The sequence below is a fragment of the Charadrius vociferus genome, unplaced genomic scaffold (genome assembly GCF_000708025.1).
Source record: "Charadrius vociferus isolate BGI_N301 unplaced genomic scaffold, ASM70802v2 scaffold140, whole genome shotgun sequence".
NCBI classification, from domain to species: domain Eukaryota; kingdom Metazoa; phylum Chordata; class Aves; order Charadriiformes; family Charadriidae; genus Charadrius; species Charadrius vociferus.
The window spans coordinates 295,341-307,789 of record NW_009646406.1 but is presented as its reverse complement, the minus strand read 5'-3'; the positions used below and the strand labels follow the sequence as shown (position 1 = coordinate 307,789).

The window sequence follows — 12,449 nt, the reverse complement described above, 5'->3', positions numbered from 1 at the left end:
AGCTATGCTTAACTATTTTACTACAAGTCCTTGTCAAATTAAACTGATTCATAAGTTACTAGCAGACTTTGTAAAGAAGTGTTTTGCAACAGAGACCATAATCTCCTTCAGAATGTACCTTATCAGAGTTTCCAGTGATAAAGACTTTTTCTCTCTAGCATACAAGTGCATAAAGAAAATCAGACTAATTCCGCAGGGGCTTAATCACGGGTTTAGGTGCTTCAGTTTGTGTGGCAGCCGGCACAACATGTAGGCAGCATGTTGCTGACAGAGGACTGCAGACGTTAGTTTCCCGAGAGGAGGTCTATCGTGAGTCACATATTTTGTGTAAATCGGCATCTAAATATTACAGTGACAGGCAATATGCAAGCACTGTGTGGGGAAAAAGAATTATGACTTGATTCCGAAATCTGAAAGGCTAGTGGTCATGAGAAGGGCAGCTGAGAAGAAGTAAGAGATTTCCCAGAAAAAAATGGAGTGATCAGCTGATTATCTTAAGGCTGTTATTTTTCCCTCAGATTACTGTTAACTTGCTTATTTCACAAGAAGGGAAAATGGATATATGAATTCTGTTTATATAGCTCTGAGAGGCTGTGCTTGAGGTATGTTTGGAGTTTAAGCTACCCAAGTGTCAACATCATGCTAAACACTAGTGGAAAATACTTTCATCAACTCAACCCCCTTTCTTTAGGGTGGTATCCCGCTGTTTTAAGATCGTTGATCTTAGTGGACTGTTTTCCCAAAGAAAGGGAACAGGCTGTTGACCAAAAGAATTGTTCTAGCAGCAGCGGGCCACTTCTAGAGGCAGTCTTTATTAAGCATCCCTCTCTTATCAAGTCAGAGGTGTGTGCTAGTAATGTAATGGGAAGTGGTCAAGGTACCTCTGTCAGGAGAAACAGGTTTTAAGAGCTGAGTGAATTGTTCTGGTAAGAGCCACCCAGTTCTTGCTGTGCTTCTTCCAGGGACTGTGCAAACTATGCAGCAGCCCACCTGTGTATGTACATGCTGTGTTTCTGCGTGTGTAGATCTCCTGCATAACCCACTATGTCTGTGAAATGTGCCTTTTTTTCTTACGTGGTCTGCAAAGCAAAGTTAACTAATTCTTCTACTATCAAGACTAGGCAGAGCTGATCAAATCATCTCATATTTTTTGCAGTCAGCCAAAGATCTAAAATGATGTTGTAGTGTTTTCAGTTTTTCCATGTAGTCTCACTCTGCATGCATTGAGGATTGCATGTAACAGACCTTTGATTCCTTGCTTTCAGAAAACAGCTTTTGCTGTACCTCAGATGGTCAGCTGAGCTGGTTTCTCTTCTAATATGACCTGAAGACACAGCATGTGACAAGAACTTTCTCTTCTGAACTGTAGGTCAAGAACTGGTTCAACACAGCCCAGAACACAATCTTTTAAATTGCCTGCTTAAGCACTGAAAGGCTTTCTTTAGAACAAGCAGAAGTATGGTGGTGTGGGTTGGTTGTTTTTTTTTTTTCTTTTAAAGTAGTTGGAAACAAGCAATGAAAGATCTATTCCCACCGCATGTGTGTTTAATGGTTAAGCCTATTTTAAATGCTTCTCAGAGAACCTTGGGGAGCTCAGCATTTATTAATCATGGCTCATTAGTGCATTGTGGTATGTCCAGGTTTTTTTCCCCTCCTTTCTAGTGTTAATTTAATTATAGGAATAGGAAAAGACAGATAAGTGGGATTATATGTCATTAATTAGTATAAAAGATGAATCTTTTTTCTATTCTAAATAACCCATGACAAAACATGTATGTGTTTCTGATACAGTGCAAATATTTCTTAGTGCGTGTGTTTGTTTTTCCCCTGGGCCTTCTGCATCATTCACAGCTTTGTTTCAGCAGAGGTGAGAAATCTGATGATCTGGATGTCCCGCACACCACTTGGGAGGTTGTTGAATTCCTCATGGAGGGACTGCCTGAGGGGCTTGATAACTTAAATCTTTGTTCCTGATGTGGCCCCGGGCTTTGCTGTTGTGGGCCTGTTTGCAGGCGGAATGCAGGGCTGGTATCTGGTCCCCCTGTTTGCAGGCGGAATGCAGGGCTGGTATCTGGTCCCCCTGTTTGCAGGCGGAATGCAGGGCTGGTATCTGGTACCCCTGCGTCCCGCACAGCACAGCCCTGTGCAGAGGGTCCCCGTGCTGGGGTCCCGAGAGCTACAGATCTGCGTTCCTATAGTCTGGTGTGTGAAATCGTCAGGAAAGGCAGTCCCATCAAACTGTTTCCAATTCAGCACTTAGCACTCTATAGTGTATTTTTTCTGAAGCTACTTTAGTCTCTGTTCCATGGTATGTCAGTAACTGGCAGCGGGTGGCAGTGACTAGTTTCCATGTGATGGATGCCTGTCCCCTAGGATCTGCCTTGAAATTAGCCATCATGTTATATGACCCAGTGAGCAGATGGCAGCAACGCGGCTTCTATTGATATGTCCTGGATTTGAATTAATGATTTACATCTCAAAGAACTGAGTGGAAGGATCTCCAGCCCTTCAACAATCATTTGAACTATTAATTTTCTCTTTGTATTTTTCATGTAACTGTAAGTAATGTTTTTTGTTGGAGAAATGAAAAGTTATGCTTTAATGAACATGGAAAAAAGTTCCTTCTCATGAAACAGATACTGAGCTCGAGGGATCTGTTTGCATGAAATTCGGCTTCATATTGTCTAAAATATATTGATTTTCTTTTCTTGCCTAATATTATTTTAGGAGTTAGATATACCTGAAGCTGAATATTGGGAATGAATAGGCTTGTTGGCCCATTGTGTATTGGGGCACTTTACAGAAGTTTTAAACAACTTGGTCTGAATCTTAGCAGTGCTGTAGGCAACAGAGTAGGCAGTTTTTGTGGATGTTGTAAACACAGTGTAACTTCACGGCAGTTGTTAGTGTGTTGTTTGTTTTAATCATCTGAAGAATTGACAAGGCATAGTTGCTATACAAAGCCACCTGTCATTGTTTGGCGACAACAATGACAAGAATTTACAATTCCAACTCAACATGAGATATTGTAACTGTCTATCAAACTGCAGAAGAATTCTGCTTATTCCTTCATATCTGCTTAACTGCTGAAGTAGCTAATAATACAACAAACCCGAAACTGTTAAATTATCATGTATTATTCTCACTCCTGCAGGCAGTTACAGGAGTGGCTTATTCCTGAAAGATAAGTTTCCTAGATTCAAATGAGTTTTTGGAAGAAGCAGTGTCATAGCACTTAACTTCTGGTTCTGTCTTTTCCTTTCTGTTCTGGAGTTTTTCTGTGTGGTAACAGCTCTTCCTATGGGAGCTGATGTGCTAACATTACTTCCTTTACTTGGATCTACCTCCATTAGAAAGAAAAAAAAAAAACCAACCACAAACAAACAAAAAAACCCCCAACAAATGTTCCAAAAATATATATTTTTCACACTGCTGCCTGCAAGACTTAATCTTGGTGACCAGTAGATCCACTGTTGGAAAGACCCATACTACATGTTACATTAGCAGTCTTCACTGTGCACAGCTGCTTTGGAGATGAGCTGGCTACTGCTCTGTTTCAGCCTCCTTTGAGTGGCTGCAGATGGATGGTTTTGGCTGTGGGGAACTGAGACTGACTTAGATACAGTTTAGTTATTTGGTTTAGTGGTAGCTTTGATGTTGTGCTTTGTGACTGTGTCCTATGGCTTGGGAGTTCCCAGCTTTTATTCCAGAGAAAACCATGTTAATGTAGACTATCTCTTACTACAACACCCCTTGCCTCTATAGCAACAATGATCAACCTCAAAAATACCTTTTCTGTAGGTAGAACAACATAAAATCCCATCTCTCAGTGCATGGGAAAGTATCTCATTTTTGTGCATATGCCAAGAGCATGCAGTTCTTCAAGGGGGTTTGCTTTATGAGGACATGTTGGATGCAGCAGACCTGAGACTGTGACCAATATACATTCCCCCCCCAAAAAAAAACCCACCAAAAAAACAAACAACCCCCCCCCCCAAAAAAAAAAAAAAACACCCCACCAACCAAAAACCAAAAGCAAACCTTTGATTAGATATGGCCAGATTGTTTGCTTTTCTAGCAAACACTTATCAGACAATCAAGGTGCTCAGGAAGTTCACTAGTGGGGACACTGCTTCTAGTCGTTTCTGCTTGGGCTCAAACTGCCTCTCTGGCTCTGCTTTTCTGAATTTGACGTCCACAGGCTCAGAGCCGATTCTCTTGCTGTGCGCCTTGGGCAAACACTTAACCGTTGTGCAAAAGAGATGAAAATGCTACTCTTTCATGTGGTACCGGTTCACATTTGCTCTCCACTAGGGTAACAGGTTGCACAAATAGCATGAGGCTCTGGCAATCTGCACGTCCCCCCAGCCCCAGCAGTTAGGGCTGTACCTTGTGCAGAACAGCGGCAGGACCTCTCTCCACCCTCTCTGCTTTTGCAGGTACAGAGAGATTTTGTGACACTCTGACCTTCCAACTCCCAAGCGAGTCTCCATGTCTATGCATCCTTGTGCCTACGTGAGCTGGGATTTGACTCAATAATAATGGGCTAATTGCCAGCGAGTGGAAACCAGTGAACTACATAAGCAGAGACCAAGAGGACAGTACTAATCTGAAATTTTATCTGTGAAATACTTGATAGCGAGGCTTGCTCTGTATTTAAGGCTTATTCATTACCAGCTATTATAGAACAAAACAACCAGAGGGAGCTGAAAGACTTGGTTGTCCTATTCGGAATTGCTTTCAGTCAGATTTGAAAGCTGACAGAAGACTCTTGTAACTAGAAGCAGCTTGGTGCTAAAGGAAGATATGACCAGAAATTGTACTGTGGGTTGAATGGTCTGTAAAACACAAAAAATCCCCACAAGCAAGAAAAGCTTCTAGTTGTGATACTACTGATGTTTGTTTTGTGTTTGTTTTATTTTTGACTCGTGTCCTCTGATCTACTTCTCTCAAACTTCTTTATTAGGGATTTTTTTTTTTTTTCCATTTGTGGAGTCAATAAAGAAGAGAGATGATATGGAAAGCAGTTTTGCTGCTGGGCTGTGCTCTGGGCATCAGCACGTTCCCCATGGAAGAACCTGAAGATGGAGGCAAGCACTGGGTGGTGATCGTTGCAGGTTCAAATGGCTGGTACAACTATCGACACCAGGTAAGGACCACTGGTCACACATGCTGATGCTGGCCACTCTCCAGAAAATGCCTGCTCTGACAATTGTGGGGAGATGGTAGCTGCCTAGACTAGTCATTTGGGCAAGTGCTTCCGCTTCTAGACTTCCAGTAGTGTGTGAAGTTTTCAAAACAAACAGCAACAAGATTCACTCACAGCCTGGTCTTAATTCTTGTCATTCTCACCCTTAGAATTCCCCTCCACTACTCATTTTACTATTTGATTTTTTTTTTTTCTTACAACTTTGTCCAGTCATTCATCTTTTGAAAAGCTGTCATTAGCAGGAGGAGGAGTATTCTTCCTCTAATGACCCTTCTGCATCCTGGGAGACGTGTATGATTTAGGCTAAATATTCTGTTACTAGGCTGGAGGATCTAACTCCAACTTGCAGGTAAACAAATGATGTCTTGAATTAAACCTCATTTTGAGACACATGCATGCTTCTTTCCATTTGTTTTCCTCTTTTGCTTATGTTCAGAAAAATCTCCCTTTCTTCTCTCCAGTTAAAAAAATCTGCAAAGGCTACAAATGCTCAGTATGTTTTTGTGGGGTGGAGGACGTGCAGAAGGGGGTTCTTTTTAACCTGAACCAGTTTGCTCACTGTGTTGGACAGCGTGGCCTCAGAGTTGTGTTGGCACAACAAGGGTACAGTGCACTGTGATGCAGGGAGCTGGGTGAAGGGCAGAAAGAGGAGAAAAGGGAACAGGAACTCCTGAGTTTGACACTGCTGTCAAAGCCAGTGTGTTGTACAACTGTGGTCTGAGTGTGAGTGTCAGGATGGACAGGATTAAATCCAAGTGATTTAACTCTGCTTAAGTTCAAGACTTATAATATCAGTAGTCAGGAGACTACAGCAGTTTTTCCCTTTGGGGAATTCTTGGGCAATCCCTTAAACAGCTTAATGTACACCTAAATGCAGTCTTTGCTCTAAACTTGGAACTATCTCTTGCTTTCCTGCAGAACACAGTCCATTTAATTCTGATTTATGTATATATCTATATATTTCTAAGTGTTAGAAAAATAGTTACTAGACTGTTGTTGGTTAAGGTGAACTTGAACAGAGATTGAAACACTAGTGTACAGAATTCACAGAATGGTTAGGGTTGGAAGGGACCTCTGGAGATCATCTAGTCCAACCCCCCTGCCAGAGCAGGGTCACCTACAGCACGTTGCACAGGGCAGCGTCCAGGGGGGTTTTGAATGTCTCCAGAGTGGGAGACTCCACCACCTCTCTGGGCAGCCTGTTCCAGTGCTCCACTACCCTCAAAGTAAAGAAGTTCCTTCTCATGTTAAGATGGAAAACCAGCATTTTAGAAGTTAAACCATATTACATGTATTTGGGTATATATCAAGCTGATTTGCTGAACACTGAAACTTTTAAAGTATTTATTATTTTTACTGTAACTGCCTGTAAAATCTAGAGAGGCTTAATCCTCTCTATGTGTGTTAACTGAGGAAGAAACAAGCTTTCTGTGTGTTGGGCATGCTGGGTTTTATGTATATGTTTCTCCTCCCCCTCAGCTCACAATCGGTTTGTAACTTTCAGCACGGTGGTGAGCTTAAAACTAAATGAACCAGACTGACGAGCTTGTTGCATCTGAAGAAGAACCTGTTGCTGGCAAGTGCTAGCTCAATACTTTGGCAAATTGTTTTTAGGAATTTTGCCAGCTCCTTACACTGTAGCTATCGCCTAATAACCACAGTTGGAATGTTATGGTCTTAATATAAACTATTTGTATCTAAAATTAAATCTTAAAAAATGGTATTTTAAAAGTTGAAATTGGAAAACAATTAGAAAAATGCTAGTGTTGTACTTGGTCACTACCCACCCTGGGGTGTCTAAATATAATTACTGAGTTGTGCTCTGGTTATTGCTATTGCTGTATAACCAGTCTCGCTGGCTCCCTTCCACTCTAGGAGGAGTTAATACCGCAGCATTCATTGTCTAAATAAAACTGTATTTTTGAAGCTGTGGCTCATGAGAATTCCTTTTCTACAGTTGCCCAAGCATAGAGGTTTTTAACTTTTCTGTCAGTGAGCCTTCGATGGCAAGTGTATCTGCCAAGTGTACTGGAGTTATGAACACAAGAAGAACACACTTACATATTTGTCCAACAATAAGTCTTTTGAACATGCCAGTTTCGCAGAAGCAAATTAACTTTTGAGCGTGGTCATGCTTTGCAGACAGTTAGTAATTGCTTTTCAAGGTTAGAAAAACGAGAATGGGATTTCTTTAAGCACCGTATTTTTGACGATAACGTCAACTAACAATGCAAAGTATATGCAATGTCAAATTGTTCTGAATCTCAATCCTAGAAATTTCTAACATCTGCTGCTTGCTTCAGGTACTGCATTAACATTTGGAAAAAAAAAAAAGAGAAAATAAGAACACAGCTAATAATTATATCAAAGTTACGAAATCAGCATCATAAAATAAGAGTCTTTGTGAAGGATCCTTGGCATCCTGTGCTGCCTTGCCTAGCAAGAGCCTGGCAGCAGTGAGCACCCATGGTGGGGATGGCATCGTGTGGGACAGACCCAGCAGGTAGTCCTGGAAAATCCACTCTGTGTGTGCTGTGAAGTGTAATCCAGAGAAGGGTGCCTTGGGTATCAAAAAATTGAGGATCTTGTTCCCAGCAAAAATGACTGAACCATAGACTTTTAGGAGAGTTATACAGAGAAAGAAAGTTACTACAGAAATATGAGGAGTTATAACAGATTTTTGGAAACGTTATGCAGTCTCATCACCATGTCTTTGTGTTAGTGTTCCAGTGCTGGAAGCAAAAGCACTGTTAAGTATTCAGATTATTTGCGCAAGTTGCTTGCAGTGGAACCAGGAATAGGACGTGGACTTCCAGTTCTATGCTTCATCCATCATGAAAGTCATTCTATAGCGAACACACGCAGAGACGCATGTTATTTTTCAGTAGAATAATACCTGTACTGTCAGAAAGCGAAGCAGCGCTCCAGGATTGCAGACTTGTTTATTTTTTTTGCTTTCCAAGGGAGAAACTGCAGGAGAAAATATGTTGTACTCTAATTTACTTTCCTCCTGCCATCACCTTTCTTCCTCAGGACTTCTCTGTTCTAGCCTGTGTACGAGTAATTTTGTACATGTGAATGTTCCTGTAAGTTGTTACTCAATGTGACACTTTTTTATTACCGGACTGGTTGCTATTCCCTACATGCAACTAAACACTCATAATATCCCTTTGTAATCTGAGACCTCAGCTGACACATCTCTGAGTTGCAATGGCTCAGTTCAGCTGTTCAGGGTACAGTTAATACATGATGTTGTGTGTTTGTATTACATTTGTATTTTATGAGCTCCAGTTGTTTTGCATGCTGTCTGCACACAACACAGTCAAAACTTACTCTGTTGCCTTCCGCAATGCTTACCTGATAGCAGGATGTGTTCATCGGACTGAACAACCATAAAAGGAGAAGAATATTATACCTTCAAAAATGTCTCTAGTTCCATACATGAAAATATGTGGGGAAAATAGTCTGTCATTGCATGCTGTACAGGCCCCATGAACAGTAAGTTTGTAAAGGCTGTGCCAGACCCTGTAAATGCTGAGTTTGCACCTGTAACCTCAAGGAATCTGAAACTCCTTCTAAGACTTGTAATGCAGCTGTCAGTGGTCAGGATCCACTATCAGTGGCATAAACCTCAAGTGTAGACAAGATAAGGAAAAACCACTGTTTGCACTTCTCTATGAGCGAGATTCACACCTTGCAGGCGCTTGTTGCCTCTGTGGTAGCTGAACTGGGACTGTTTCCTAATCGGGATGATCTAAACTTGTCTTACACATTTATCTTCTCAAGTTTCTAAACTAAATTTGAAGTGTTTTGAAGAGTATACAGCCCAGTGTGACAGGCTTACTTGTATATTGCCTTATGCTTGTGGCTTCTCAGTTCTTTGGGGTTTTCAGGCATATCTCAGTGTTTTTAGTTAGAGTTGCTTGGGCTGTGGAAGGAATATAGACGTGCCCCTCTCTGCTACTCAGCAGTTATTCTGACTTCCCTGTAGCAGCTTTCTTATTACCAGACTGCCTGCTATTCCCTAAATGCAACTAAGTACTCATAATATACACCAGAAAGAGTACTTCCCTCTTCCCTGGCTCTCTACTATGCAGAGCTAGATGATACCTCTCTGGAAACCTTAGTGACATACGAGAGCAAATACAGGACTAAATGCTACTGGTAGATTTAGAGAATGAGCCAACAAACTAGTTGTCCTTTAAAGAAATATAATTTTGTATATACTCCTGAAAGGTGATTGTACCAGCTAACTGAAACCTACAGCTGGCTTCACAAACAGACCAGAAAGAGACAGACCAATACTTTGTGGATACTCCACAGGACATAGTCAATGGAAAAGCCCGATGTGAAACAGTCTTACTAAAGGTGGAGTACATACTTTAAGAGAAAAATAGCTGAAAAAGTCTGGTAAAATTAAAATGCTGAAAATTAAAAACAGTTGAATTCGCGTACGTGAGTCCGTTTTCAGTTATTGTTTTTAGCCTTATACTTACTGAGCTTTATGGGCCGGGGCACGTATTTATTCAGAGTTTTGGACCCAACCAACCAGAGCAGTATCTTATTCCAGAACAGTCCTAAATTCTCTAGTCTTGCAGGTAACAGGCATTAAAGATGCTTTGGCTACTTGGCTTCAATTAACATTTCCTCACTGTGCTCACAAAATTGTAACTGAAGCTATGGGAAAACCTTTTCTAAGCTCTTAAATACAGTTAGAGTTTTTGGCTGATTCACTGATGTATGTGTAAGCAGGGGAACGACACATGGCTGGTATTTCTTCTGCTGTGCTTATATATTAGAGTTCATTCTTTTTTAGACTGTGGCGTTTCAGTGTACCTGTAATGGGAACAATACACTTTGCAATGAAGCTGACGGTTCATTACACATGCTGCTTAGCCATGAACCTAGCAGTCATAAGACCAGAAGTAACCAAATTCACCAAAGTCCAAGCTTTTCCCTTTAGGCACTATTTATGCGTGCATGTGTCATAAAATAACTTGATTTTTCCACCCCCCCCCCCCCCCCCAGAACAGTCTGCTTGAAAGCTGTGTCACTCAAATGCTTAAACAGCTGTATGCCAGAAGAAAGTTGGGGTGTTTTGTTTTTTTGTTTTTTTTTTTTTTCCTTTTAGAATTGCCCCCAAATGTACATTTTGGGAAATAAAATGCCCATCCCAGGAAAATAGGGGAATTCCACCTCTGATCCCCATGCTTTCAAAATCTAGGAGTTACTTAAGCAAATTTAAGCATAGATGTTCCATGGAAATTTGCTGCTGTAGCAACAGGGTTAGACTAACCTAGGGGTGAAAGGGCTGAACCATGCCATTAACTGTCCATTTTGGAACTGGCACATGAGGTCCATTGTGCGGTGGCAGCTGTACGGCTATATCTTCTCCTCTTCTGTTCTTCTGTGCAGGGCAGCTGCTACCCACCCCAAATCATGGCCACAGAAGCATGATTTGCATTTAGGGGCAATTTATCCAGTAAACATTTAGAGCTTTCGTTTCACATACTAAACCAACAAGAATAATACCAAGAAGGGATCTGGAACAGTATTAGCTGTCTCTTTTAGGGTAGTTTACAGGTACAGCTATACCAGAAGTATTTCTGGAAGAAATAAAGCTCAAATAGCAGTATTTGTGAGGCAGTTGTGCATCAACAGGAAATACTCTAGATTTGCGTACGCCTCCCTACTCTAGCAGCAGACTGTTTCTGTTCTGGTTTTATAGAGATTTTTTTTTTAATGCATACGGGAGGCAACAGGAGGAACAATTGACCAACATCAAAGGTGGCCAGTCAGGTCAGCTAATTCTATGTAAAAAAAACAACCCAACTGTTTACTCAGAACTATCCTGTTCTAGTCAATGGAGTTTTAGCGGCAATACATGTTTTTGCTGCTCTGGCCTTTGTTGGTGATACCATTATGCTTCCAGCAGGTACAGTTCCCTTACCAAAAGCCTTAAAAGGCTGGGAGAATCCCCAAACAGTTAAGGTTGAGGGGAATGAATTACATTGATCTGTTTCCCTCCACACTAGGGAGATTGACCAGTTTAAATTTACCACCAATGTCTATATTAGTAAGACAGGACACAGTGAGCAAACAGTCAATGAATTGGAAGGAAGGAGAGAACAGACAAAAAAAGCTGATAATATGCATTTGCAAAGCTTAACTAATTTTCAGTACTTTGTTATTAATTAAAACCACTTCTGAAGTCCCTGCTGGCCAGTCACATGTCTGTGGGAGCACATACACTTGCTGCTTGAATATGTTGATATTATATCACTATGGTATGCCTAAGCATTTCCCTGTGTTGCCAGCCTATAACTGTTTCTGTCAGCATAACAGAAGTGCTTTATGTCTGCGGAGTGAGAGGGGATCTGTGATCTGCTCTTCAGTCAGTGCAGAGGTGCCCTCATTACTGTTTTCTTCTACTTTTGCTTGGGTTGCTTCTGAAAATCAAATACGTGTTTAGTCAAACCTGCACTCTGCTGTTTCATATTACATGCAATGCCTTTATAACTGTTTAACCTCTAGCTTTTGACTTGTTGAGGCAGCAGCTGGTGTAATGACATACAAGGAAATAGAGAAACTATAAACAGTGCAGATTGTCTGGGATAGGTGGAAGAGAACGTAGGCTCGCCTGTGTAGTAGGAAATGGAACTGCTTTAGTTAGTAAAGACAATTTAAAATTCAGCATTAGTCACGGGAAGAGATTTTGCTGTGGGAGAGTTCATTAGCATTGAATGTGCCTCATCCTTCCCAGAGTCATGCACAACTCCCCTCCCTTTTCAGCTTCAGCCACACTTAGAAGACCAAGGGTTGGAAAGTGACAGGATTTTACAGTGTCCTTTCAGTTAAACTAGTAAAAATCACTAATATTCCCAAGTCATCAGAACTTATGTAGGTCCACTTAAACCACTTCAGTTTGGTTTACAAACCAAAAAATTCATTAGTTCAACAGAAGTAAGCTTTAAAGCTTGCTTTTTGCCTGCGTTTGGAGTATGCATTTGTTAAGCAAGATTTCTTCCATTAAATCTGCACAGCTTTTCTAGCATGTGGTAGATTGTAGTTCTAGAGTTTAGAAATGATTGTCAGTATTCTGTTAGGTTGTTCCCAGACTGCAGGTCTAAAAGAAGAGGATTATTTAGGCTGGCGTTATTAAGAATCTGGCGTTCTGATAGAGGTTTGCATTTACTGTAATATCACTTTGATGAGTATTGTTATTTCTGCATCATGGGAG

At 41.1% G+C, this 12,449-nt stretch overlaps 1 protein-coding gene across 1 annotated transcript in view; it reads left to right on the top strand.

The window, feature by feature from the left end:
• Nucleotides 1-4,966: 4,966 nt before the first annotated feature.
• Nucleotides 4,967-12,449, top strand: part of LGMN (legumain) — a 20,396-nt gene continuing 12,913 nt past the window's right edge. The window contains exon 1 of the mRNA XM_009895367.1: nt 4,967-5,149. Within this exon, the coding sequence (XP_009893669.1) occupies nt 5,012-5,149 (138 nt within the window). The 5' untranslated portion in view covers nt 4,967-5,011. The remainder of the gene's footprint in view (nt 5,150-12,449) is intronic.